Here is a 19,674-nt window from a genome sequence, read left to right as displayed (position 1 = left end):
GATTGGAAACAACCTTGACTGCAGCCCAGGAAGCAGGAGATACCTGCCTTGCTATCTGCTGTACTTAGCTCCAACAAATCCTAGGAAATCAAGAGGCAAATGGAGTCATAACCACCAGTAAGAAACATGCAAGAATGGACCAGATTCCTCATCTCCTCAAGTAGGATCCCTTTTTAATCTTGCTTTTTTAATTCCTTCTCCAATTCTCACCTCAGTCTACAGCTCTACATTTAAATATGGAAGTCATATCACCGGTGGCTTCCTCAAGGCTGGCAGTTCAGCCAGGCATGTCCTTACCCACACAGCTTTCATACCTCAAGCTATTTTTCTCAGCCCTCTCTGTAATGAGCTTGTAGCTCTGTTTCCCCACAGATAAGAACTGCTATAGAAAGTCTAACCCCCCCCCCCCCACACACACACACCCTGGAGTTTTGCAAGCAGATGCTTAGCATTGACTCATATTTGCTAAGCTGGCTGAGCATCTTTATAAGATTCTTCCTCACGTCAACACTGTCACTGTCTTTTCATATTTTTACAGACCACCTCTGAACCCGGATCTGAATGTTGGATCAGGGAAAGCACTGTTTGCAAGGATGTTACTGACCTGGAGATGTATCACAGAATCAATGGAAGTCAGCAAGCGGCTCCAGCTAGAAATGCTTCTATCTGTTGCAAACACTCGCTGCCAAAACTTCCCACATAAATAACAGACGGAAGCACAAGGAAGTCTCTTGTGTTAAGATTTAATAATAACAACATTTCAAAAACAATGAGTGCATTGTACACAAGATCTTGTATTCAGTGCTTTTTATTGACCATTTGTTTTGCGAGCGTCAGTGTACTGAAGATCTAGGGAGTGGTAAGTGGATAAAAAACCCAGCAGGGACATTTCTCCAAGGAGGGCAGGAGAGGAGAAGGGCAGCAGGAGGTTCAGAATCGAACAAACGTGGCATCAATCTGCCGGACAGACGGGAGGGCCAACATGATTTTGCGCCGGTACTGGGGATCCTTCTGCAAGGGGTTTCGCTCCAGATATACAGTTTCCAAGTTCTTGGCTCCTTTCAGCTCATCCAGGTCACTCCAGCTCTCGATGAGATTATCATTCATCTGCAGAGCACATATACACACACTCACACAAACAAATACTTCCAGCAAAGTCTGGTCAGCAAGAACCTAGCTGGACTAATGCTGCTCATGAGGAGTATTACCCAGTGGCAGTAACCTGTACGATCTTCAAATGCAGGTAAGAAGTCCCTGATTACATGATCCTTTTCCCTCTGGAACCCAAAATAATCTTTTCTGTTGCACACTCCAAGCCTTGCTAATCTTTACCAACTTCTGCACAGTCTTGGGCTGCAGGTCAAACGCTCCACTCTACAGACAACATACCTGGTCTGACAGGTACACTTGAAAAGAGCCAGCAAGATGCTAGGACATTCTCTTTATACAGAGTGTCCCAGGCCATAAATTGTTCATTTAAGGGTTGGAAACACTTGTGCCAAGATTTTCTTCCATTGTGACATCTATCTTTACTTCCATGACTTGTCTTTGGGAATGTGAGCAAAGATCCAAAAGTGATCTGAAAGTGATTGTTTTCCCTCTCCTTTACATCATTTCCCCACAAAAATTGTTTCTGCAGTCCAGAGAAGGCACCAAGCTTCCTGATTCAGGTTCTCCTCACATCAGCATGGGAGCTGTCTCCTGGCTTGCTCTACAAAGAGATCGCCATGAAAGGGGCTGAACAGTTCAACTGCCCAGCAAGGAAGCAAAATGTGAGAGGTGGCCATGTGCTATCCAGCCTAGAGATCTCAGCCATCCTCTGCTCTTGGATGCAGAGGCAGTTACTACAAAGATACCACCTTAAAAATCAGTGCAGTGGCTCTGGCCTCCCTCAACAACTGTTCTTCCACACATCAGGCACCCATGGTAAATGGAAAACTTTGTGCACCCTGTTGGTTGTGCGGCAGATAAGTAGCTCTATTTTCTCAAGCTGCCTCCTTCTGTCTAGTTCTGTGAAAGAAAACTGCTCCATCACTGGGACTGCCAGTGTTCCAGCAAAAGACATTTTTTCAGTGAAGACCCTGGACTAATACTCTGAAGAAAATCCACTAGCTCTTCACTCTGCTATAGCTCATCCCAGCATTGCTTCAGGCAAGTCACCTGACCGATGTCTGAATTCCTCCACTGAGACAACACTGGGAAAAATTTAGACGATTCCTGCAGTACCTAGGATTTGGAATTCTGTTTCCTTGAGATGTTAAAGAACTTTGTTATGTGGTTGCACCTCTTCAGTCAGTGAAAACAAATGAATAGAAGCAACACTTGTCTATACCAAAGAAAGTTCTGCCTAGCTTTTTAATCAAGAAGAATACAAGTTTTTTAAGTGTTAAAGTGGAAAAAAAAAAACCCAAACAAAAAGAACAGGAGAGCATTTTCTACGTCCAGCTGGGGAAAGGAGCTGGACACAGCTACCAGATCTTGGCCAACGCTCTGCTTTGGCAAAGTACTCTTTTAAAGCACTAGTGTTTTTGCAGAAGTAGTCCAATGAAGATAGGATCCTCCCTTTACCTTCTGCAAAGCAAATGGAAACAGCTGCACAGCTCCTTCTTGTATAAGGACAGCAGCAGAGTTCAAAAAGGAAGATTATAGGAAGCTGCAAAGATTCACAGCTGGTCCCACAGCAGCCACACCGCACTGTCTCAGGTCTACTGCCTGGCAGATGTCATGTTAAACAGGCTGCTCGGCTCCTGTTATATAAAGAGTTCCTTCCGGACCTTCCTTCCTTCCAAACGGTGTCAGGTAACACCACTAGCAGTCTGCTAAGCAGCACTCCAAGTTGTGAAAAATAGTCCAAGGAGCCTAGACACCAGGCTCTAGATAGATTTCATTTGCAACTGCTTTCTAGTTCTTCTATCACTGCCTTTGCCCAAAAGTGTAAATAACTGAAAGTCCAGATGACAAGCATTAAGCAGCACAACTCTCATTCTCAGCCCTGACCTGTAGGAGCTCTACAAGAGCTAAAGCATCTGTCAACTCATGAGGGTCTGTTATCTTTCCCCCAAACACTAGCAGCTCCCAAATACAGCAGGGTACTGATATTTCAGGAAGGGAGTCCCTATACATTTCCTGACTGGAGTTGTGAATAGCAAAGGGCTTAGCAGTTTAGGATGCCACAAGGAAACAGAACCAACCTTAAACAGACTTAGGAACTGAAGTAAACCAGAGATGGTTTTGTTTTCTTTGTATTTACAATGACCTGAACACATCAACTCTGCCCTAAATGTGCTCTGAACAGGCAGCGTGCTCTGGTGCGGTGCTGAGCCAGTATCAGCTTCTCCCATTTCACAGTCATGCTGACTTAAAGAAAGGGGAGATCTGCAAAAGTAGGACACAGTATGTTTTATAACCATTATAAGCAGGGCTTTATCAGGTACGGGTTGGAGGTAGGATCTATATTCTAGGTAGAGATAGGCCTGTTACTACTAATCAAAGCCCTGCAAAAACCTTGTTAGGCTTAACTTTTTCTCAGGGGAAGCAATCATACTCTTTCCATGCGGACTGGTAAGATCTTAAAGGCAGTCGTCAGAACACAAAGAGCTTACAAGAGCCCCAAGGGCCACTGTCCTCCAAGAAATAAACCACCCTCCCGTCGCTCCCCATCAGAGGGGTGCCTTTCGCCATAGCACAGACGTTTCAGGTACCAGCTCCGGCCTGCACTTACCCAGAATTCCTGTAGTTCTGTTAGGTGGCTGATATTTTCAATCTTTTTGATTCTATTGGATGCAATGTCCAGCATTGTAAGTTTGTTCTAGACAAGCAAACACAAGAACTTTAGACCAGATTTCCTTTCATCTTCTCTGTCCCACTTTTTTCAGGCCCAGAATTGAAAGTTATTAGAAGAAACGACACATTGTTGCCAGCTGTTTACATGCAGCACAAGGAGAGTTCCCACTGACTAAATATAGCAGGGAGACTGTTTTCAATTAAGCTGGTTACTGACCTCCCAGATGCCATGCAACACAAATGAAATTAATTACTGGCTGGCTGGCAATTGCTAACCAAATGGTCCTAAACCCTGCACTTTCCCAATAGTATGTTATGATTAGGAATCCATTAAAAATCAGATCAGAAGTGCCCTTTTGAGTGGCAGAGTTAAAAACAACCCACAAAGTCTTTGCAGTAGGAAGCTCAACAGATTAAAAAAAGCTTTTTTGCCTTGTACACAATCCACTGAGTTACAGATTTCTCTGCTCTCCTACAATGCCACCTACTGTTAAACGAGAACAAAAACACTACAGGCTTCTGTTTGAGCAATCCTCGTCGGAAATCTTAGAAAAGTATACTGATAAGAGGGCAAGCCAGATGCCTGCCTCTCTCACCTCTTGAGAAAGACGCCTAGTTAGTTAGTCCTGTCTGAAACACTGAAGCAGAGAGAGCCAGCAGCAGCTGCCAGTCTCTTCCCCTGCTGAAGATCAGCCAGGCTGTCTGATTAACCATATGCTCCGTACGTCCCTCCAGCCCACCCCAGATAACCATGAAAACTATTCTATTCCAGAAGATCTGGAAGGGCTTTACATATGCAAGATACTTTAACATAGCAAATACTTGGATCTCTGTGGTCTTTTCAAGAGGCTCACTAGCCCCCAACATGCAACTGGGGAAGCTGAGGAACAAACACTTCCAGGAAAGCCCAGCCCCCACGGGGAGCGCTTTAGGGCAACAATCCAGACACACTCTTAGCGAGCGCCGGTGGGAAGCTCACATTGTTCTCCAGTCCCTCGATGACTTCGATGCCATTGTGGCTGAGGTACAACTCACGCAAATTCACCAAGCTCTGCAGACCCTCAATCTTGGTCAGACGGTTGCTCTGAAATTGTAACAGCAGTTTAAGTCCACTATAAACAGATCAAACCCCAAGTGAATTACTGAGAAAAAGCATTTCTCTGAAGTATAACTGGGAAGGGGAAATGGCCTGCTGGTGTTTGGGGAGAGAGGAGGTAGCATAGCCCACACAGATCTAGCATGCTCAGTTTGTTTGATCTCTGTACTACCAACTCACAAGAAGTTCCGGGAAAGCCAAAGTCTTCAAGTTTGGAAGAATGTGACTCTGACCTTTCCACCAAAGCTGCAGCCTGGAAGTTTTCCATTTGGTCTATTTAGAAACAACAGGCTTATAAATTACAACATTTGTTTTGGAGTTCTTTTTAATGGAATGGTCAGAAGGGAAGCTGCATCACTTATAAGCACGAGCCCAATACTTTTTGCGATGTATAATTCTGTATATCATACAGAATAAAATGTTTACTGAGGGTGCAACATGTGGAAAGCATAACTTTCTTACCAACAGTTGTAAGAAATATTAGAATGCACTAGGGCTGTCATACAGAGGAGAGGGGCATACAAGGAAAGAAGTTATTTGAGAATCTTTTATCCCACCCTTTAAAAGGGGATAAACTTTCCCTAAGCTTATTAAGGACAGATCTCACTCAGCACAGGCTTGTTCAAACACCTTCCTTTTTCAAGGAGGCGGCAGCAACATTAAGCCCACTGCCGTTATAAGGACTTCCCTGTCATAACTCATTTAATGCTACTGTAATACATTGGAAAACAGTATTTCAGGAAAGAACTGGAATGGACATTCATTTCCTGTCCCTTCTCACATAAAATCAGACATTTGTTTTGCTCATTTTATCAGTGTCTATCAGTGTCATTTAGTATCAAAAGATGTGAAAAGACAGCACAGAGAATGCCACACTTTCTTCAGGTAAAGGAGTTTGACTCAAACACTGAAGACCTAGTGATTCAGAAGAGCTTCATCTTAAATTACAAGGTGGTTCCCGTATCCCTTCAAGATATAAGAGTTCAAAGTAGAATCGATACCTGTATACTGAGCACAGACAAGTTTGTTAGCGCATCCAAGTTCTGGAGTTTGGTGATTTTATTCTTTCCAAGAAACAGACTGTCGAGATTAGTCAAGGTGTCAATGTTTTCAATTGCCTGTGAAATGACCAAAAGAGACAGTGTTATTGCTGTGACATGAAATCCAACCTACAGATGACCAAGTCTAAGAGAGGCATTTTAAGATGGCAGAAGCATAGACATCCTTCTTAAGATGTCTTGGTTCTTGCAAACAGTCTGTTATCCTGATCTGCATGGTTCTAAAACTTACACTATATAATCAAGATGTTCTCCAGCTTGGATTGTACAGGCAGCCTTAGACGTTAAGTGCACCTTACATCCTCACAGTGCATCAAAAAATAAAGATACTTGGACAGAAATCCACATTACTAGCAATTACTGAAGAAGCACATCAGGAGCAGAGAGAGGACCATCATCTCATTTCACTCAGTGATCTGAATACATCTAGAACACGTGCTCTCTAAGTGTCAGAATTTCAGAAGAGGAAACACGAACTATCTGGACTGCAATGAGAAGAAAAAGAAAGCATTTCCAAGTGGAGGATGACAACAAAGAGCACATTACAACCCTGACCCGTGTAGCTGCACTCCTGAAAAAACACAAGCCTGCCAATTCCACAACATAAAGCATGCACAAGGTAGAGCCCAAGAGCAGAGCAAGTGCGGGGCTTTGTGCAGCGACAGCTGGCTCGTGGCACTACTGCTCATTGACTTTCATCAGGGGTCATGTCACCTTGTCCTGGCTGTTGTCTCCACTATCCAGGCAGCAAGAGCAGAGAATGAAGAGGCTCAGAGTGCGCTGGACATGACATTCTCAGGGACATCAGGTGTATCCAGAGCAGGGGATATTCGTTTGTGAAACAAGAAAATCTGTTACTAGTGAATGGAAGGAGCATCTGGGAGGAGAAAATAAAATTCCCAAATTTAGTCCTGACCATCAATGCTCATAACTCAGAGGCAAGCTGTTTAGCTTCTCTGCACATCAGTTTCTGTGCCATAGCAAGGTTAACTGTCTCATGGGTGTACCTAAAGGTAAGGATGATACACACGTTAAACATACATGCTACTAGCACAACATACACACTACACCAACCTAAGCCCTGAGCTCAGCCTTCAGTGGGAGGCAATAAGAATCTCTGTGAGGTGTCAGAAGAGCCACATCCTTTACTTACACTGGAAGGGGCAAAAGAAAGCACGAATAAAAGAGAGGAAAATATAAGGGGAAAAAGAGGGAGAGGGGCTTAGAAAAGACTCCTGCAAACAGAAGGAAAGAAAACACCATGGATTTTTGCAGGGGACAGCCTCCTTTAACTCAAATGCAAAGAACTGCTGGAAGAGAAGAGAATTTTAAACAGGGACTTCAGCTCACAGAAAAACAGTAATAGATACGCACACAGCTGTGCATCTGTGCTCAAGTACCTTTTGACTGTTCAGTTTTTCCATACTCTTCTTGCCTGGCAAAGAGTTTCAGAGGGTAGTAGTGTTAATGAGACAGGCCACGAAGTCCAGACAATGTCTTTGCACACGCGTGTGCATGTGTACACACGTGTGGGGGATAGAAGATGGACACAAACACACACACTACATGTGTATGTGTCTGTGTACACACATGTACAGGGGACAGAAGAGGAAGATGGACAGAAACACACACACACTACATATTATAGATGCACTTTGGAAAGGAAAGAACTTTTCAACATCTATCCCAGAATTGCCAACAGATTCAACATAAGCCGTTTATCAGCACATACTGGGATTCGCACTCTTTCTAGCCTTTGGAACTACCCCTGTTTTGGCCTTGAAAGAAGGTAGATTTGTTTCTCAGTGGAGCTCCTCCAGTCCTGGCAGTAGGGAAGAAATGCTTGCGGTTCTGAGGATGTCGAGAAGAATTAACCTTGGGGGGAGGGGGGGGGCGCACTAATTAAAGCTACAAAAAAGCCACACTTAAGTGAGAGCGTGAAACAGATAGATGTGAGGAAAAGAATTAGGACAGCAAATAAAGAAACGCTTGCCTCAGCCCAATTTCGCAAAAAAAAAAAAAAAAGGCATGAAAATGCATCAGCTCAGACACAAAATTCTGCTTCCCCAGCATTAGCATAATAAAGACAGAACTATGAGTGTTTAGTAAGTCACGACTGACTCCAGGCTAAAAGCATGCTGGAAGATTAGAGTTTTACAGCAAAGCGACTAAGACAACATTACTGCAATAACGCTGATGCGCAGGAGATTAGTATATGAGGCGCTCCTGCACCGAGAACACTGCCTGAGCAGATAGTGCGTAGGTTATTACCCAGCAGAGTTAAGGACGGGCCCAGCTGCAAAAAGCAGGGCATGTAGCTGGGTTACCCTTCCAACAGGAAAATATCAAAAGAGTTCTAGCTGCCCCCAAACAACAGGAGTTGCATTTCTTTGGGGGTTTGTTTGTTTTTACATACACTGGCTCAACACTGAGAAAATACATGTAAAAATAATCAAGTTGCTCCAAAGATATTCTTTGGCTTGACAACAAGGGAGGCAATGAACTGCCTAAATATCAACACAGAAACGTAGGTGAATCTTTCTTTCTTTTTTTTTTTTTTTTTTGCACAAGGTAGTGATTCTTAAATACGGAATAAAGTTCAAGTTTTGTCTAACACAGCTTTCAAAATATAAGAAGCAGTAGCCTGTTGGGTTCCTGCCTAAGGAAACTGCATATCTCTCTCTTGATCTCTCTAGGTCATGTTCCCGCAGCCTATGCAAACTACAAGGTTCCTAATCACTCCTCTGGCTGAGGTTCTCTCACTCTAGATTTATTCCCTTAAGTCATTTCATTTCAAAGTAATAATTCCTTCAGCTGGAAGAGAAATGGATTCAACTCAGTATTAGGAGCAAGATAAACTCTAGCCACTCTACAAAAGCAGCAAACATTTCTGCCTTAATATAGAGAAAGACTGTTATAGTTGCTGAAGCAAGGCTGTTATAGTAGCTGAAGCTTCTTTCTTTTCTAGGAAGAGAAGTGTGCTTCCATGGGCCTTACAATACAGAAGACAAATAGATATTTTCCTAGTTTGCTCTTTCAGCACAACAAGCAATTTTCCAAAAAATGAGACTGCAACTGAAGAATGTCAACTTGGATAATTTTCAGATTGGAACACACTCATTTGTTAGAAGTATTTCTTTTAAGTGAATATAAATGAAAGGGTTTCTTAAAAATAATCGTTTACTTTGCATGCTGCAAGACTTTTGCATTGTTTGTTTCACCAATTCTCTTATGAATTAGGGAAAATGCAGAAAAGCATACCTTATTGACAGGAGGAAGAGTACCTAGAACTGCTTCCCTTTTTAAGTGGGCCAGGTTTCAAATCAACACAATCGGAAAGGCCGTAAATTATACTGTAAAAAAACCAACTGGGTACTCAGCAGTGCAGTATCAGGTTTGTGAGGCATTTCAGAGTGAAGCCTCAGGATAATTTTTTTCTTGATTGAGACTGACTGAACTAGCAAGTTATCAATTATACATACAAATCTGAAACCAGAATTAAATTTGAATTTAATAGGTTTTATAAAACAGAAGCAGGCAGAGTGCCAGCCTGTAGGAAGGTAAGAGAAAACAAGGTTTGGCTCTCTATCAGGAGGAAACTCATCTGCAAAAGGCAACACACAGGAGTTGCATGAGGTCATTAAAGAGAAATTCATAAACAGTAATTCAGTAGCCAGGCACTAAACGCATACATAATTGGAGGATTCAGCATGCACAGCAATAAGCAATTACACATTAAATGACTAGAACAATCAAAAGCGCAAAACTGCAAGTGAAAGTCAATGCAGTGCACTTTCAGAAAGGGCTAACCCCGAGCCAAAGAGCACAAAACTCTTCAGCTAACGTCTCGTATAGTGAACCTACCCGGATTCGATTGGATCCCAACTCTAACATCTGTAACTCCTGTAAGTCACTTAAATTCTCAATTTTGCTGATTTTGTTGTTGACGAGGAAGAGTTTTTTAAGCTGAGTAAGCCGATCTAGTCCTTCAATTTGTCGCAGAACATTAAATGAGATGTCCAGGATCCTGAGAAGAAACAAAATAAAGGTCTCTTCAGTCCAGGAGGAAGAGATGATTTTGGGAGAGGCACTTGTAAATTGGTGGGGAACCTCACTATCTGCAGAGATCAAGCACTTTGCTAGCCCTTGAAGCTAGAGTCAAAGTGGCGTTTCTTTTACTATAAATGACAACAAATATAGCCTTCAAAATATTTCTGCGGCATGTCAGGGGAGAACAAACAGAAAACCCACTGTCACATGCAAAAGAAAACCATCATTATGCCCAGCTATGGAGCTGCCACTGTGGGAGGAAGCCAATCTTCATATTCTTGGGAAAAGCGTGCATCCAGAAGATCTGCCTCTAACAGGACAAGGCCCAGGCCTCCCACAACCATGAAGCAGTTACAACTGTGGGAAGCAGGTCAGTCCTCCCTCATTCTCAGTGGAAACAATTTTATGTTTCTTCAGACAAGTGCTTGTAACCGGGAAAAGCACAACTCCTTGCATGCTTTTCTTTGCTGAGTCAGAACAGTACTTCCAAACAAACAAAAACTAATTGCATCTGAAATGCCTTGTCATTTCCTGCAGGAATAAAAAAACCTAGTACTGACAGCAAGAGCTCTGTGTAACAAGGGGCGGCTGAACTCATCTGCACCAGAGTAGAAAATCACAGCAACCACCTATCACTCCAGCTGCCTTACACAGAGCACATTTCGTTTTTGGCTGGCTGGCTGTCCCTAATGAGCTCCAGGATAATGAAACTAGTTTATCGCACGAGTCAAATCCCCATGGACAACAGACATTGTCCTTCACAGAGCACTCAAACGAATCTCAAAAAAAGGTCTGTGTGATAAAGCCAGGAGTAAGTACAGCATGAGTAATTCAGGCAGTGACAAACAACCCTCAGCCCAAGCCCAATGATTACTCTCGACTCACTCAAGTTCTGCTAGAGCCTCCAAGTTCTCGATCTTCCGAATCTGATTATCATAGAGATCCAGCTCCCGCAAGGTCTGCAATTGCTCCAGGTTCTCAATGCGCTTAACCAAATTCTGACGCAGACACAGAGTCTAATAGTTGGGGAAAAGTTTAAAAACAAACAGGAAAATGGATAAGAATGACAGCACACACTGCCCTTTGGAATACAGACAATAAGCTTTCTGGTTTATCCATGAAGTTGTTGTCAGGGTTTTCTGTTTGTTTGTTTTTACACAATCTTTTCTTGTTTTATTCCTACTCTATCAAAGGAAAAATTCTTACATTAAGTTGGTCAAACACTAACAGGGGCCCAGAGAAATTGTGGAGTCTCCATTTTTGGAAGTAAAGCTTGACTGGACAAGGCCCTCAGCAACATGCTCTAACCGGATGTGCTTTGAACAGGGGTTGACTAAAGATCTCCAGAGGTCCTTTCTAATCCAAATTATTCTACGTTAAGCCAGCTGTACACATGCAGAATGCATCTCTTAGGATGAGCCCTGCTGCCTCATCTCATCCTCTTCCAACACCAGCTTCTGAAACCCCAGGATTTTGACTACTACTTGACAAATGGGTAAACACTACCTTCTTCAGTCATATACAAAGTGAACTCATTAGGATCTCAGTCAAAAGGAGACCCTGTACTGATTTTCTTATAGGTCAGTTTAGCAAAGTCTCCAGCTCCAAGAGACATTCTTTATTCCTTAGGACTTACCTTCACTTTCTTGAGCACCTCGAATCCTTCTATCTTCCCAATTCGGAAATGATTCAAGTCAACATCCTGAAAGAGAAATGGAGGTCAGAGGGATTCAGCAGCTGTTCCAGAATAGTCTTCAAAGACCAACCTGGCACCTTGTTCTAATGAAAATTATAGGCTTACAAACCATGTAGTTCATTAAAGCTGCCCTTCAAAGGGCTCGTAAAGATTTGGTTTGGCAGATGATTTTATCATCACAGGTTAAGCTCGTGGCCTTAGCTTCTCAACTGCAAACACCCTATCTGTGAAAGGGCCACAGAATGAGACCCTTTCATGAATATGAGTTTTGTTTCAACAAAAGAAATCTTTGGGGATAAATTCTGAATTTACTTAGAAAGACAAATTCTATGTCCAGAAGGAATAAGGTACTGCATAAAATTCTCAAACCTGCTTTGCCAGGGCTTAACTGGGACAAATTTTGCTATTTCCAGCTCCAGGCCTCAGATCAACAGGGACCACTGACAGTTTTGTGAATATAACTCTGCATCAACTGATGCACATCTGTACTGTCCAGCCCCAGATATTCTGGTGTTGCAAGCCAGCCAAGAAAAGAGAACTAATGCACCTCACCACCCAAGCTCAGCAACCCACCAGCTGACAGGCTCAGGCAGCTGCCTACACCAAGGCGTAAGGCCGGTAACTGGCTGTGCCTGTTATGAATCACGGGTCTTTCAGCAGCAACCAGCTCATTAAAGATATTCGCACAAAAGCTTGTATCACACCACTGATGCTTGCAGCATGCCCCCATTTTCAGTGCCTCCATGCTTATTCTAAAGTTCAAAATGACTAACGAAAGGTTTCAGCTGCTGGATAAGAATAAAACACCTTTACTTCTTGTCTAAAAGCTCTGAGCCAATTCTGGTGAGGATCAGGATAGCCAGTACCTTCAGAAGAACTGCACCTTTTAACCGGGTTTCATACTTTCCTTTGCCTACCTTTCCTTCATATTGTGTTAAACCCTTACGAGCAAAAATCTATCTCACCTCAGCTTCTGGGTCCAGGCTAATTGTCTCCATGTCCACTGGCGTCTCTGCTTCTCCTGCAGCAGAAGCAAATACATTATAAACTTGTGCTCCATGATAGCTAACGGTGAGATTACAACGGCTAGCAATTGGACAGAAAAAGGAAGCAAATGCTCTTCAGAAGAAATAACACATGAGATGCACAGTTGAGGCAGGTGAAGTGTTTTTTTTAATGCAGCAGACTATCTGGCTCTCATCATTGACATCTAGTCATGAACAAAAGCTTCCTCAACAACAGGATTTCGTGCCTAGATGCAAAGCACAGAAAGAACAGCAATTCACTCACCCCGCGTGTAGGACGGGTAAATAATGCTGGCTTAAGACTGATTTTTGGCAAGATTCCTTTTCCTGCCTCCCTTACCATCCCACCACCATCCCTCTGAAGATTTACCATCCAAAGTGTTTCTTCTCATCAATCCGATGCAGTGCTACCAAGAATGAACCTAGCACACCTATACCGTCTAGAGCAGCACCAAGTATGATCAAGCACCATAACAATCCCACCCTTGAGCTTTTCATTCATTAATATCACCCGTTTACATCACTGTTGTGCAAACTTCTGCCTGGATCTCCCTTTTTTGTTTATTAAATGAACTCACTAATATGCTAGAAAACACTGTTTATCACACCGCATACATTTTCTTGGGAAATGCTTTTACAGCTCTGGAAAGCAGCCCAACATTTGCTGTGCTTCTAGCACAGCACAAGAGGGAGTGGAGTTTAGTGGATAAATTCATGTTGAATAATTCATGCTGAATAATTCATGCCCGATTCCCATTTGTTGAAGATGGTGTGCTGGTTGCATGAATTTCAGAAGGAAAGTCTAATTAGACTTTGCAAGACCAACATACAACATGCAGCCTGTTTCCACTTCCTATGCATAGCCTCCGCATGTACCGCTGAGGGAACACTGCAAGAATCTTTAGTCACAGTCCTAAGCACAAAGACTGTGAATTAACTCCTGCATTACTACATGCTAGCTCATTCCATTAACCCGGAAATAATGACTATTTTTATAGCCCAGCATGGCTACAAGACCACATAAATGCCAAATATCTCCTACGCTTAACAAGCGCTTTTCCTCCAGATGCTTGGCATTTTCCATAGCATAGCAGGGCTTAACAGTTTCGGTCGCTCCGCAGAGTCATTTGCCTTGCTATATTTGGGCTACTGCTCTTGCCTGGGCATTCAAACAGGGAAGAGCCCTAACTGAACTGACTCATGGAATTTAAGCGTGAAACGCAATCCTTTGTCCTCGTCTTTTAATGCTGTATATAGCATAAACTAACAGGAAGCATAATTCATATTTTGAGGATGTGAAACAAGCTGGTGGGTGTGGTGCACACCACCAAAACTGACATGAATATGTATGCCTATCAGCATTTTAGCTTCTCTTTTCCCTATTATTCTTCCAGATCAGGAGTGATGCACTTCAGCAGAGGAGTGGGATATACTGCTCCGCTGCTACCAAAGCTGCACCTGTTCGACCTATTCCTAGGGTGCAAGATGCTGCTAACAGAGCGCTCCAAGACAAACAAGCAGCCTAGCTGAATTTACGGCCAACAGGAATACAGTCCAAGCTTAGAACAAGAGCTGAGATATCACATTAAAACAAAACAAAAAAATCCCCTTGTATTAAGTTGCACTAGCAGTAAGTTACAGTGTTCATGGTAAAGGAACTTCTCCCTTTGAGACCTGTAAGTTGTTCAACAGTAAAGCCAGTAATGCACTTAGTAGATAATTTGGTCAAAAACCTTATTCTTCAAACTTTTTTGGATGACAAGCTTCTCTCCAAAATTACATATTTCTCAGTCCACTACAGACTACTCGTACGCATTTGGCTTTGGCAGTATGTTAAATACATTATGCTAGGATCTGCTGACGAATAGCTCAGCGTGAGAGAACTTCAGAAACACAAGTAAAATACCACCTCCTCCTTGTATTTTCACCTTTTGATATTGAGTGACTGGACCCACAGTCTGGACTAAAGGTGATGTAGTCCAGACTCAACTAGAAAGAAAAAGCCCATTACCAGTTTCTAGAGAGATTTTTCATAACAATGATCTACAGCCACTGCTTTCCTCAAACACTTGGGTATATGCGGTGCTGTCACTCTGCATTTGGGTAGAGAATTTACTGGCACAAAACGCCCATCTGGCTTTATAACTCAAGTCAAGTTACCTGTGGCATCTCAAGGAGCAATAAAACTCTGCATCACAAGAACACTTGAGCTGCTTATGCCGTGTTTCACACACAACCTTTGAAGGAGTAAACAGTGCAGATACAATGCAAGAAAGGAGTTCTCTGCTAGCAAAGCTGAACTGTCCTACATACCTTAAGCATACTCCTAAAAGCAACTTGTTTTTTGTAAAAGATCAAAAGTTGGCAGTATAAAAAAATCCAATTAAAAGTGTATTTTTTTTTAAATCAAGTACATTAAAAAAAAAAAAACAAGCAGCTACACCCTCATTCCCTCCTCCTTCATACAAGTCCCCACTCTAGTTCTTACTATGAAGGAACTGATAGTCTCTGAAGGACTATTATGGGATAGAAGACCTCCACTGCCTCCAGAAAACTCCCAGCAAATCCCCAAAGATCTAAAAAGCTACCATAGCAAAGGCAAGACAAATAAAACTTATCTGACTTTTAAGAACAGCAGTCTTCTAACAAGACTGGTATCTCAGCAATAGTTCTGGCAGAGTCAGTGTGGGCAAGAAGCACACAACTCCAGAGGTGCAAAACCAAAGCCCCAGTGCTTCCTAATAGTCAGAGTCACATAGCAAACATATATACGTTGAATTCACAACAATAAAAGCAATTTAAACCTAAACACGAAGGCAATAATGTTTCTGCAATGAAGCTGATTTTCATAAACTTTAGGTACAGTATATAAAATCCTCTCCACCTAACAGTCTGACCAGTGAGATTTGTACACTTATAACACAGATAAATCAATATTGGTACAAAAACATCAATGTACATTTTTACTCTAAAGAACAGATAAGCAAAAAATGGTTCTAGTGGATTTACTGACCATGAATTGTCAGACAGAAATTGTTTCAGTTATGAACCAAGTGAATACAAAACACAAACAACCCTAAACTGACCCTTCTACAGACATTTCTACAAACAAAAGTGCAGTTTCACTTGCGAGCATTCAAGTAGGCAAAAAATTTTTAATGTCCACAATTTTTAATGTAGCAGGGTTTCTCAAAGGGGAAAAAACATTGCTCCAGCTGTGAAGCTACTTAACTGAGTTTTTATGCAACGGATGCCTGTAAGCTACACAGCTTTGCAGATGCAGGGAAAGGCTACATCTGGGAAACCTGAGTTCCGCAATACGGAACAGTAGCTACGGAGTTATGTAATTCCACAGTATCACAAGCATTGATGCAACCAAAAGCCTAACTGCACTTTTTAACTGCATATGCATGAAAATTATTATATATAGCTAAGTTATAAGCTTCCTAAACAGAGCTGCTATTCCTCAGAGAATTAGCTGAATGAAAAATTTGAAATTGCAGCTGCTTGAGTTCTCTCTATTTATGTTCTTCTGTGGAAAGGGTGGAAAACTGTTCATTTTCCTTCAACTGGGCAACTCAAAAGCTGGCTACCAAAACTAACTCAGATGTTCCAAAATTATTTCCCCTGCTTGGTCTCTGTTCTAGTTGACGTTCCCTGAATCCTACCAGTTTGGAAGAAGAAGAAATGACAACAAAGTCATTAAATTAAATAGTTCCCAATATAATCCACCCACCAAATCTGAATTCTCTTCCTGCTTCAATTTGTAATGAAAATACGCCATTTGAAGTCTTCCCTTTAATATTATAATTCCCAGAGGAAACAACATACAAAATATAACTTTAAATGCACAGCTAAACTATGTTAGCTGAATGAACACTCAAAATGCTCTGTGTGTGCAAAAAAAACAATGAACGACTGATCTGCTTGGTTTTGCTGGCCATATAGTACTTGGGCTCTACAATTTGGAAGATGTGCTCGTGCACTTTCACAGACATCATCACTATTTTGCGATTAATCATAGAAAACTATATGTTAACAGTGAACTATAGCTAGATAGAGATCATTTAAGTAGAAAATGAGAGTTCAAATTCTCACAATAATTTACTCGTTTGGAAAATATTTTTGCAAATTCCAAGGGACATGGTTAAGAGGGATCTGTAAAAGAGGAACAGTCAAAAAGATTAAAATGCAGCAGAAAAAATTGCTGTATTATTTCACTTTCACTTCCAGACCAATAGTTACTTGAACATGTGCATCAGAAGGATGCTATTACATCTCGATTTATTAGCTAGACCTAATTCTACACATATTAGGGATTTAACTCTTTTTAGTCCAACACCCACCAACCAGCACCAGAAGTTTAGATAATGTTGCTAAATGGGGTCTTCAGAGATGGATTTGCTTTGATAAAGCCTAAGCAAGAAAGGTTTGTTTTTCAGTAACTATCAAACATGCACAAGCTTAAAAAAAGCCTGTCAGAATTTCTACCACGCTATAGTAATATAAACAGCAAAAATAGCAGTAAGAGTTCCAAATGAAGAGGATTCAAACACATAGATGCAAGTATTTTGATACATCTTAAAATTTTTAAATGTCTTAAAAAAAATAAACAAAAAAAATGAAAGCTTCCTTCGCTCTATCTAGAAATAGTCTCCTTCGCCTTCCAAACAAATCTGGGGATTTAGAAGTAAATAACTACATACACTAAAGCAGAGATATAAAGAGCCGTTTCTGTTTGTTTTTAATGAACATTTGCAGCATCTTTCTAGAGAAAGATGCTACCACCTTTCCACAAAAGGAGTATTAACAAAGATATTTCACATTTTGATCTTAAAAATTTCAGAGAGAAGTGTGGTTCCACATATGGGTAAATTAAAAAAATAATAATAGAAAAAAAAACATCCAACCAAAGGTCTAATGCCAACAGTTCCATAAAAGGAAGGCAGCTTTGTTCCACCAATGACTACCTTAGGGAAGATTCGTGTAGTTAACAACACACATATCACATTATAGCTATGAAAAACACACACGACTGATGCACAGATACTGCTGTAAGTAAGACCACCCTTCCTAGGGTGATCAGTTAGATTGGCTGGGTACCTGTGGAGTTCTCGCCATTCTGCTCATCTCTCAGGCTCTGCTGACTGAGGTCTGTTACTAAGCAAGCTGCTTGCTTCTTCCCTTCTTCATCTCCTGACTCCTCCGATTCAATCCGCTTATCAACTGCGTAAGATACATAACAGCAGATTTAGGCTACTTTTGTGAGAGGGGCAGAGAAGCAGCAAGCAGATATAATAACCAGGACTCACATACACCACTATGCAGTTAGTAGAAATCCTAAGTTAACTAAATTAAAGGTTTAGTCTTAAATAAAAGGCCTCTTACCCCTTGTTTCTAGTTTGATTTTGGATGCACTTTTTCCTCCCTTCAGATCTTCCTAAAACCAACAATCTGGGAAGAAGACTGGAGGAAAAAGGAAATTTCTTAGATCAAAGGAGTGCAAATCCAAAGATTACGGAGATGGAATTATATTTATTACATTTAAAGAGATTTGAGAAAAAAAAATCAGTATCTCGCACAACACTACCAATGACATGAAGTAGTAAAGGCTTCAAAAAAAATCCCTGCAGATAAAGCAACCGTCTCCCCGGCGTGATCGCTCCATCATTTCCCCGGCCACGACTCCGGCGACCACCCTGGCCCTGGGGAGCTGAGGCTCTTCGCTCTGCGCAGCGCACAGGCACCCTCAGCATTCCCACTCCCCTCACAGGGCGACCGAGGAGAGGCAGCGCCATGCCAGGGTGCCGCTTGTTATTATCGTCGTTTTTTAGGTCATCTCCACAAACCCGCTTCTGCCACCTCCCGCGCGTGGAGCCCCAAGGGGGGCATCACGCCGTGCCCCAAACAGCACCCCCGCCCCGGGCGGGCGGCCCTCCCCGGCCCGGAGGCCCCCGGCTCCAGCGGGCAGCCGCCCCCGGGGACAAACACCGCCGTCCCCCCCCACCGCGGAGGGCCCAGCAGCCGCCCCGCCGAGCGACAGCGGCCGAGCCGCGGCCCGCCCGCCGCCCCCGCCGCGGCCGCGGCCGTGCCGGCCCCCGGCAGCCTCTCACCCTCCATCATCTCCTGCGGCCCCTCTCCGCTCTCCGCCGCCATGTTGCTTCTCCTCCCCCCGCCCCCTTCCGGAAACCGTCGCAACGGCCGCCGCGGCCAATCAGAGCCCGCCGCTGGCGAAGCGCCGCAGCCAGTCACCACTGCAGGCGGTGCGCCGTGGGGGGAGGGGCGGGGCATCGGCCTCCTGTCAGCCCCCGCGCATGCGTGCGAGTCTGCGCCCCGCTGCTTTCTGGGAGTTGTAGTTCCCCGTGGGCGGAGCGGGACGCCGCCTTTGCGCCTGGCATTGCCGCAGGGGTGGGGTGCCAGTTCCCAGCCCACCACGCGCGCCTCGGGCTTCAGCGAGCTGTTTCTGGCCTCTTCGTGCCGCCTGCAAACTCTTCCATGGATCGCCCTCAGCCTGCGGAGGGGCCGGCTCCCCCGACAAGGAGGAGTTCCCTGCCCCAGCTCTGCAGGCCTTCCCCGCCCAGCGGCTCTGCTAGGCCGCGGCCGCAACCCTGGCCCTTGCACAGGGCTGTCGGGCTTTGTCGTCCTCGGGTCCTCCCGCACACCTCCTCTCAGGCCGCGAGAGCGGGCGGCCCGCCCCGGCGCTGCCCGCAGGCGGTCGCTCGCAACAGGGCATCCCGGGAGCGCGAAGAGGGCTGCGGCGAGGGACAGGGAGTCCGGAGGGAGCTGCCCATTCCCCTCAGGCTCTCTCAGTGTGCTTGTCGGCGCCGGCCCGGGCGTCCGTAGCAACGGCAGCGCGCGGGCGGCCGCGGCGGGCGGCTTAGCCCGTTCGAGCGGCCCGCCGCCCCGCGCCTCGGCGTCTGATTGGTTCCCCTGCGTGCCGCTCGCCCACCGCCTTTGCTTATTGGG

The 19,674-nt window shown here is 43.8% G+C and overlaps 1 protein-coding gene across 3 annotated transcripts; it reads right to left on the bottom strand.

The window, feature by feature from the left end:
- Positions 1–727: 727 nt before the first annotated feature.
- PPP1R7 (protein phosphatase 1 regulatory subunit 7) lies at positions 728–18,896 on the bottom strand. Of its 3 annotated transcripts, XM_013939688.2 has the most exons (11): positions 18,822–18,885; positions 18,097–18,174; positions 17,812–17,934; positions 12,649–12,704; positions 11,624–11,689; positions 10,873–11,003; positions 9,802–9,964; positions 5,881–5,997; positions 4,763–4,867; positions 3,722–3,808; positions 728–1,107 (listed from the first exon to the last, which is right to left on the bottom strand). In XM_013939688.2, the coding sequence occupies exons 4-11, from the start codon at positions 12,679–12,681 to the stop codon at positions 931–933; spliced, it is 879 nt and encodes a 292-aa protein (XP_013795142.1). In that variant the 5' UTR covers positions 12,682–12,704; positions 17,812–17,934; positions 18,097–18,174; positions 18,822–18,885; the 3' UTR covers positions 728–930. The 3 variants fall into 3 exon arrangements, with proteins under 3 accessions (XP_013795142.1, XP_013795140.1, XP_013795141.1); XM_013939686.2 differs by lacking the exon at positions 18,097–18,174 and having other exon boundaries at positions 18,822–18,896; XM_013939687.2 differs by lacking the exons at positions 3,722–3,808; positions 18,097–18,174 and having other exon boundaries at positions 18,822–18,896.
- Between the last annotated feature and the right edge of the window lie 778 nt (positions 18,897–19,674).

The sequence above is a fragment of the Apteryx mantelli genome, chromosome 9 (assembly GCF_036417845.1).
Source record: "Apteryx mantelli isolate bAptMan1 chromosome 9, bAptMan1.hap1, whole genome shotgun sequence".
Classification (NCBI taxonomy): Eukaryota; Metazoa; Chordata; class Aves; order Apterygiformes; family Apterygidae; genus Apteryx; species Apteryx mantelli.
Note: the sequence above shows the minus strand (reverse complement) of the source record. Positions and strands in the feature narration are given on the sequence as shown.

What these genes read in the sequence shown, in the direction of transcription:
- PPP1R7 (XM_013939686.2), bottom strand. Translation starts at nt 18,864, where the DNA reads ATGGCGGCGGAGAGCGGAGAGGGGCCGCAGGAGATGATGGAGG. An exon ending in TGGGATCCAATCGAATCCGG is followed by an intron (nt 5,998 to 9,801) that starts GTAGGTTCACTA and finishes GTCATTTCACAG; the next exon opens with GCAATTGAAAACATTGACAC. An exon ending in TGTCTGTGCTCAGTATACAG is followed by an intron (nt 4,868 to 5,880) that starts GTATCGATTCTA and finishes TTACAATTTCAG; the next exon opens with AGCAACCGTCTGACCAAGAT.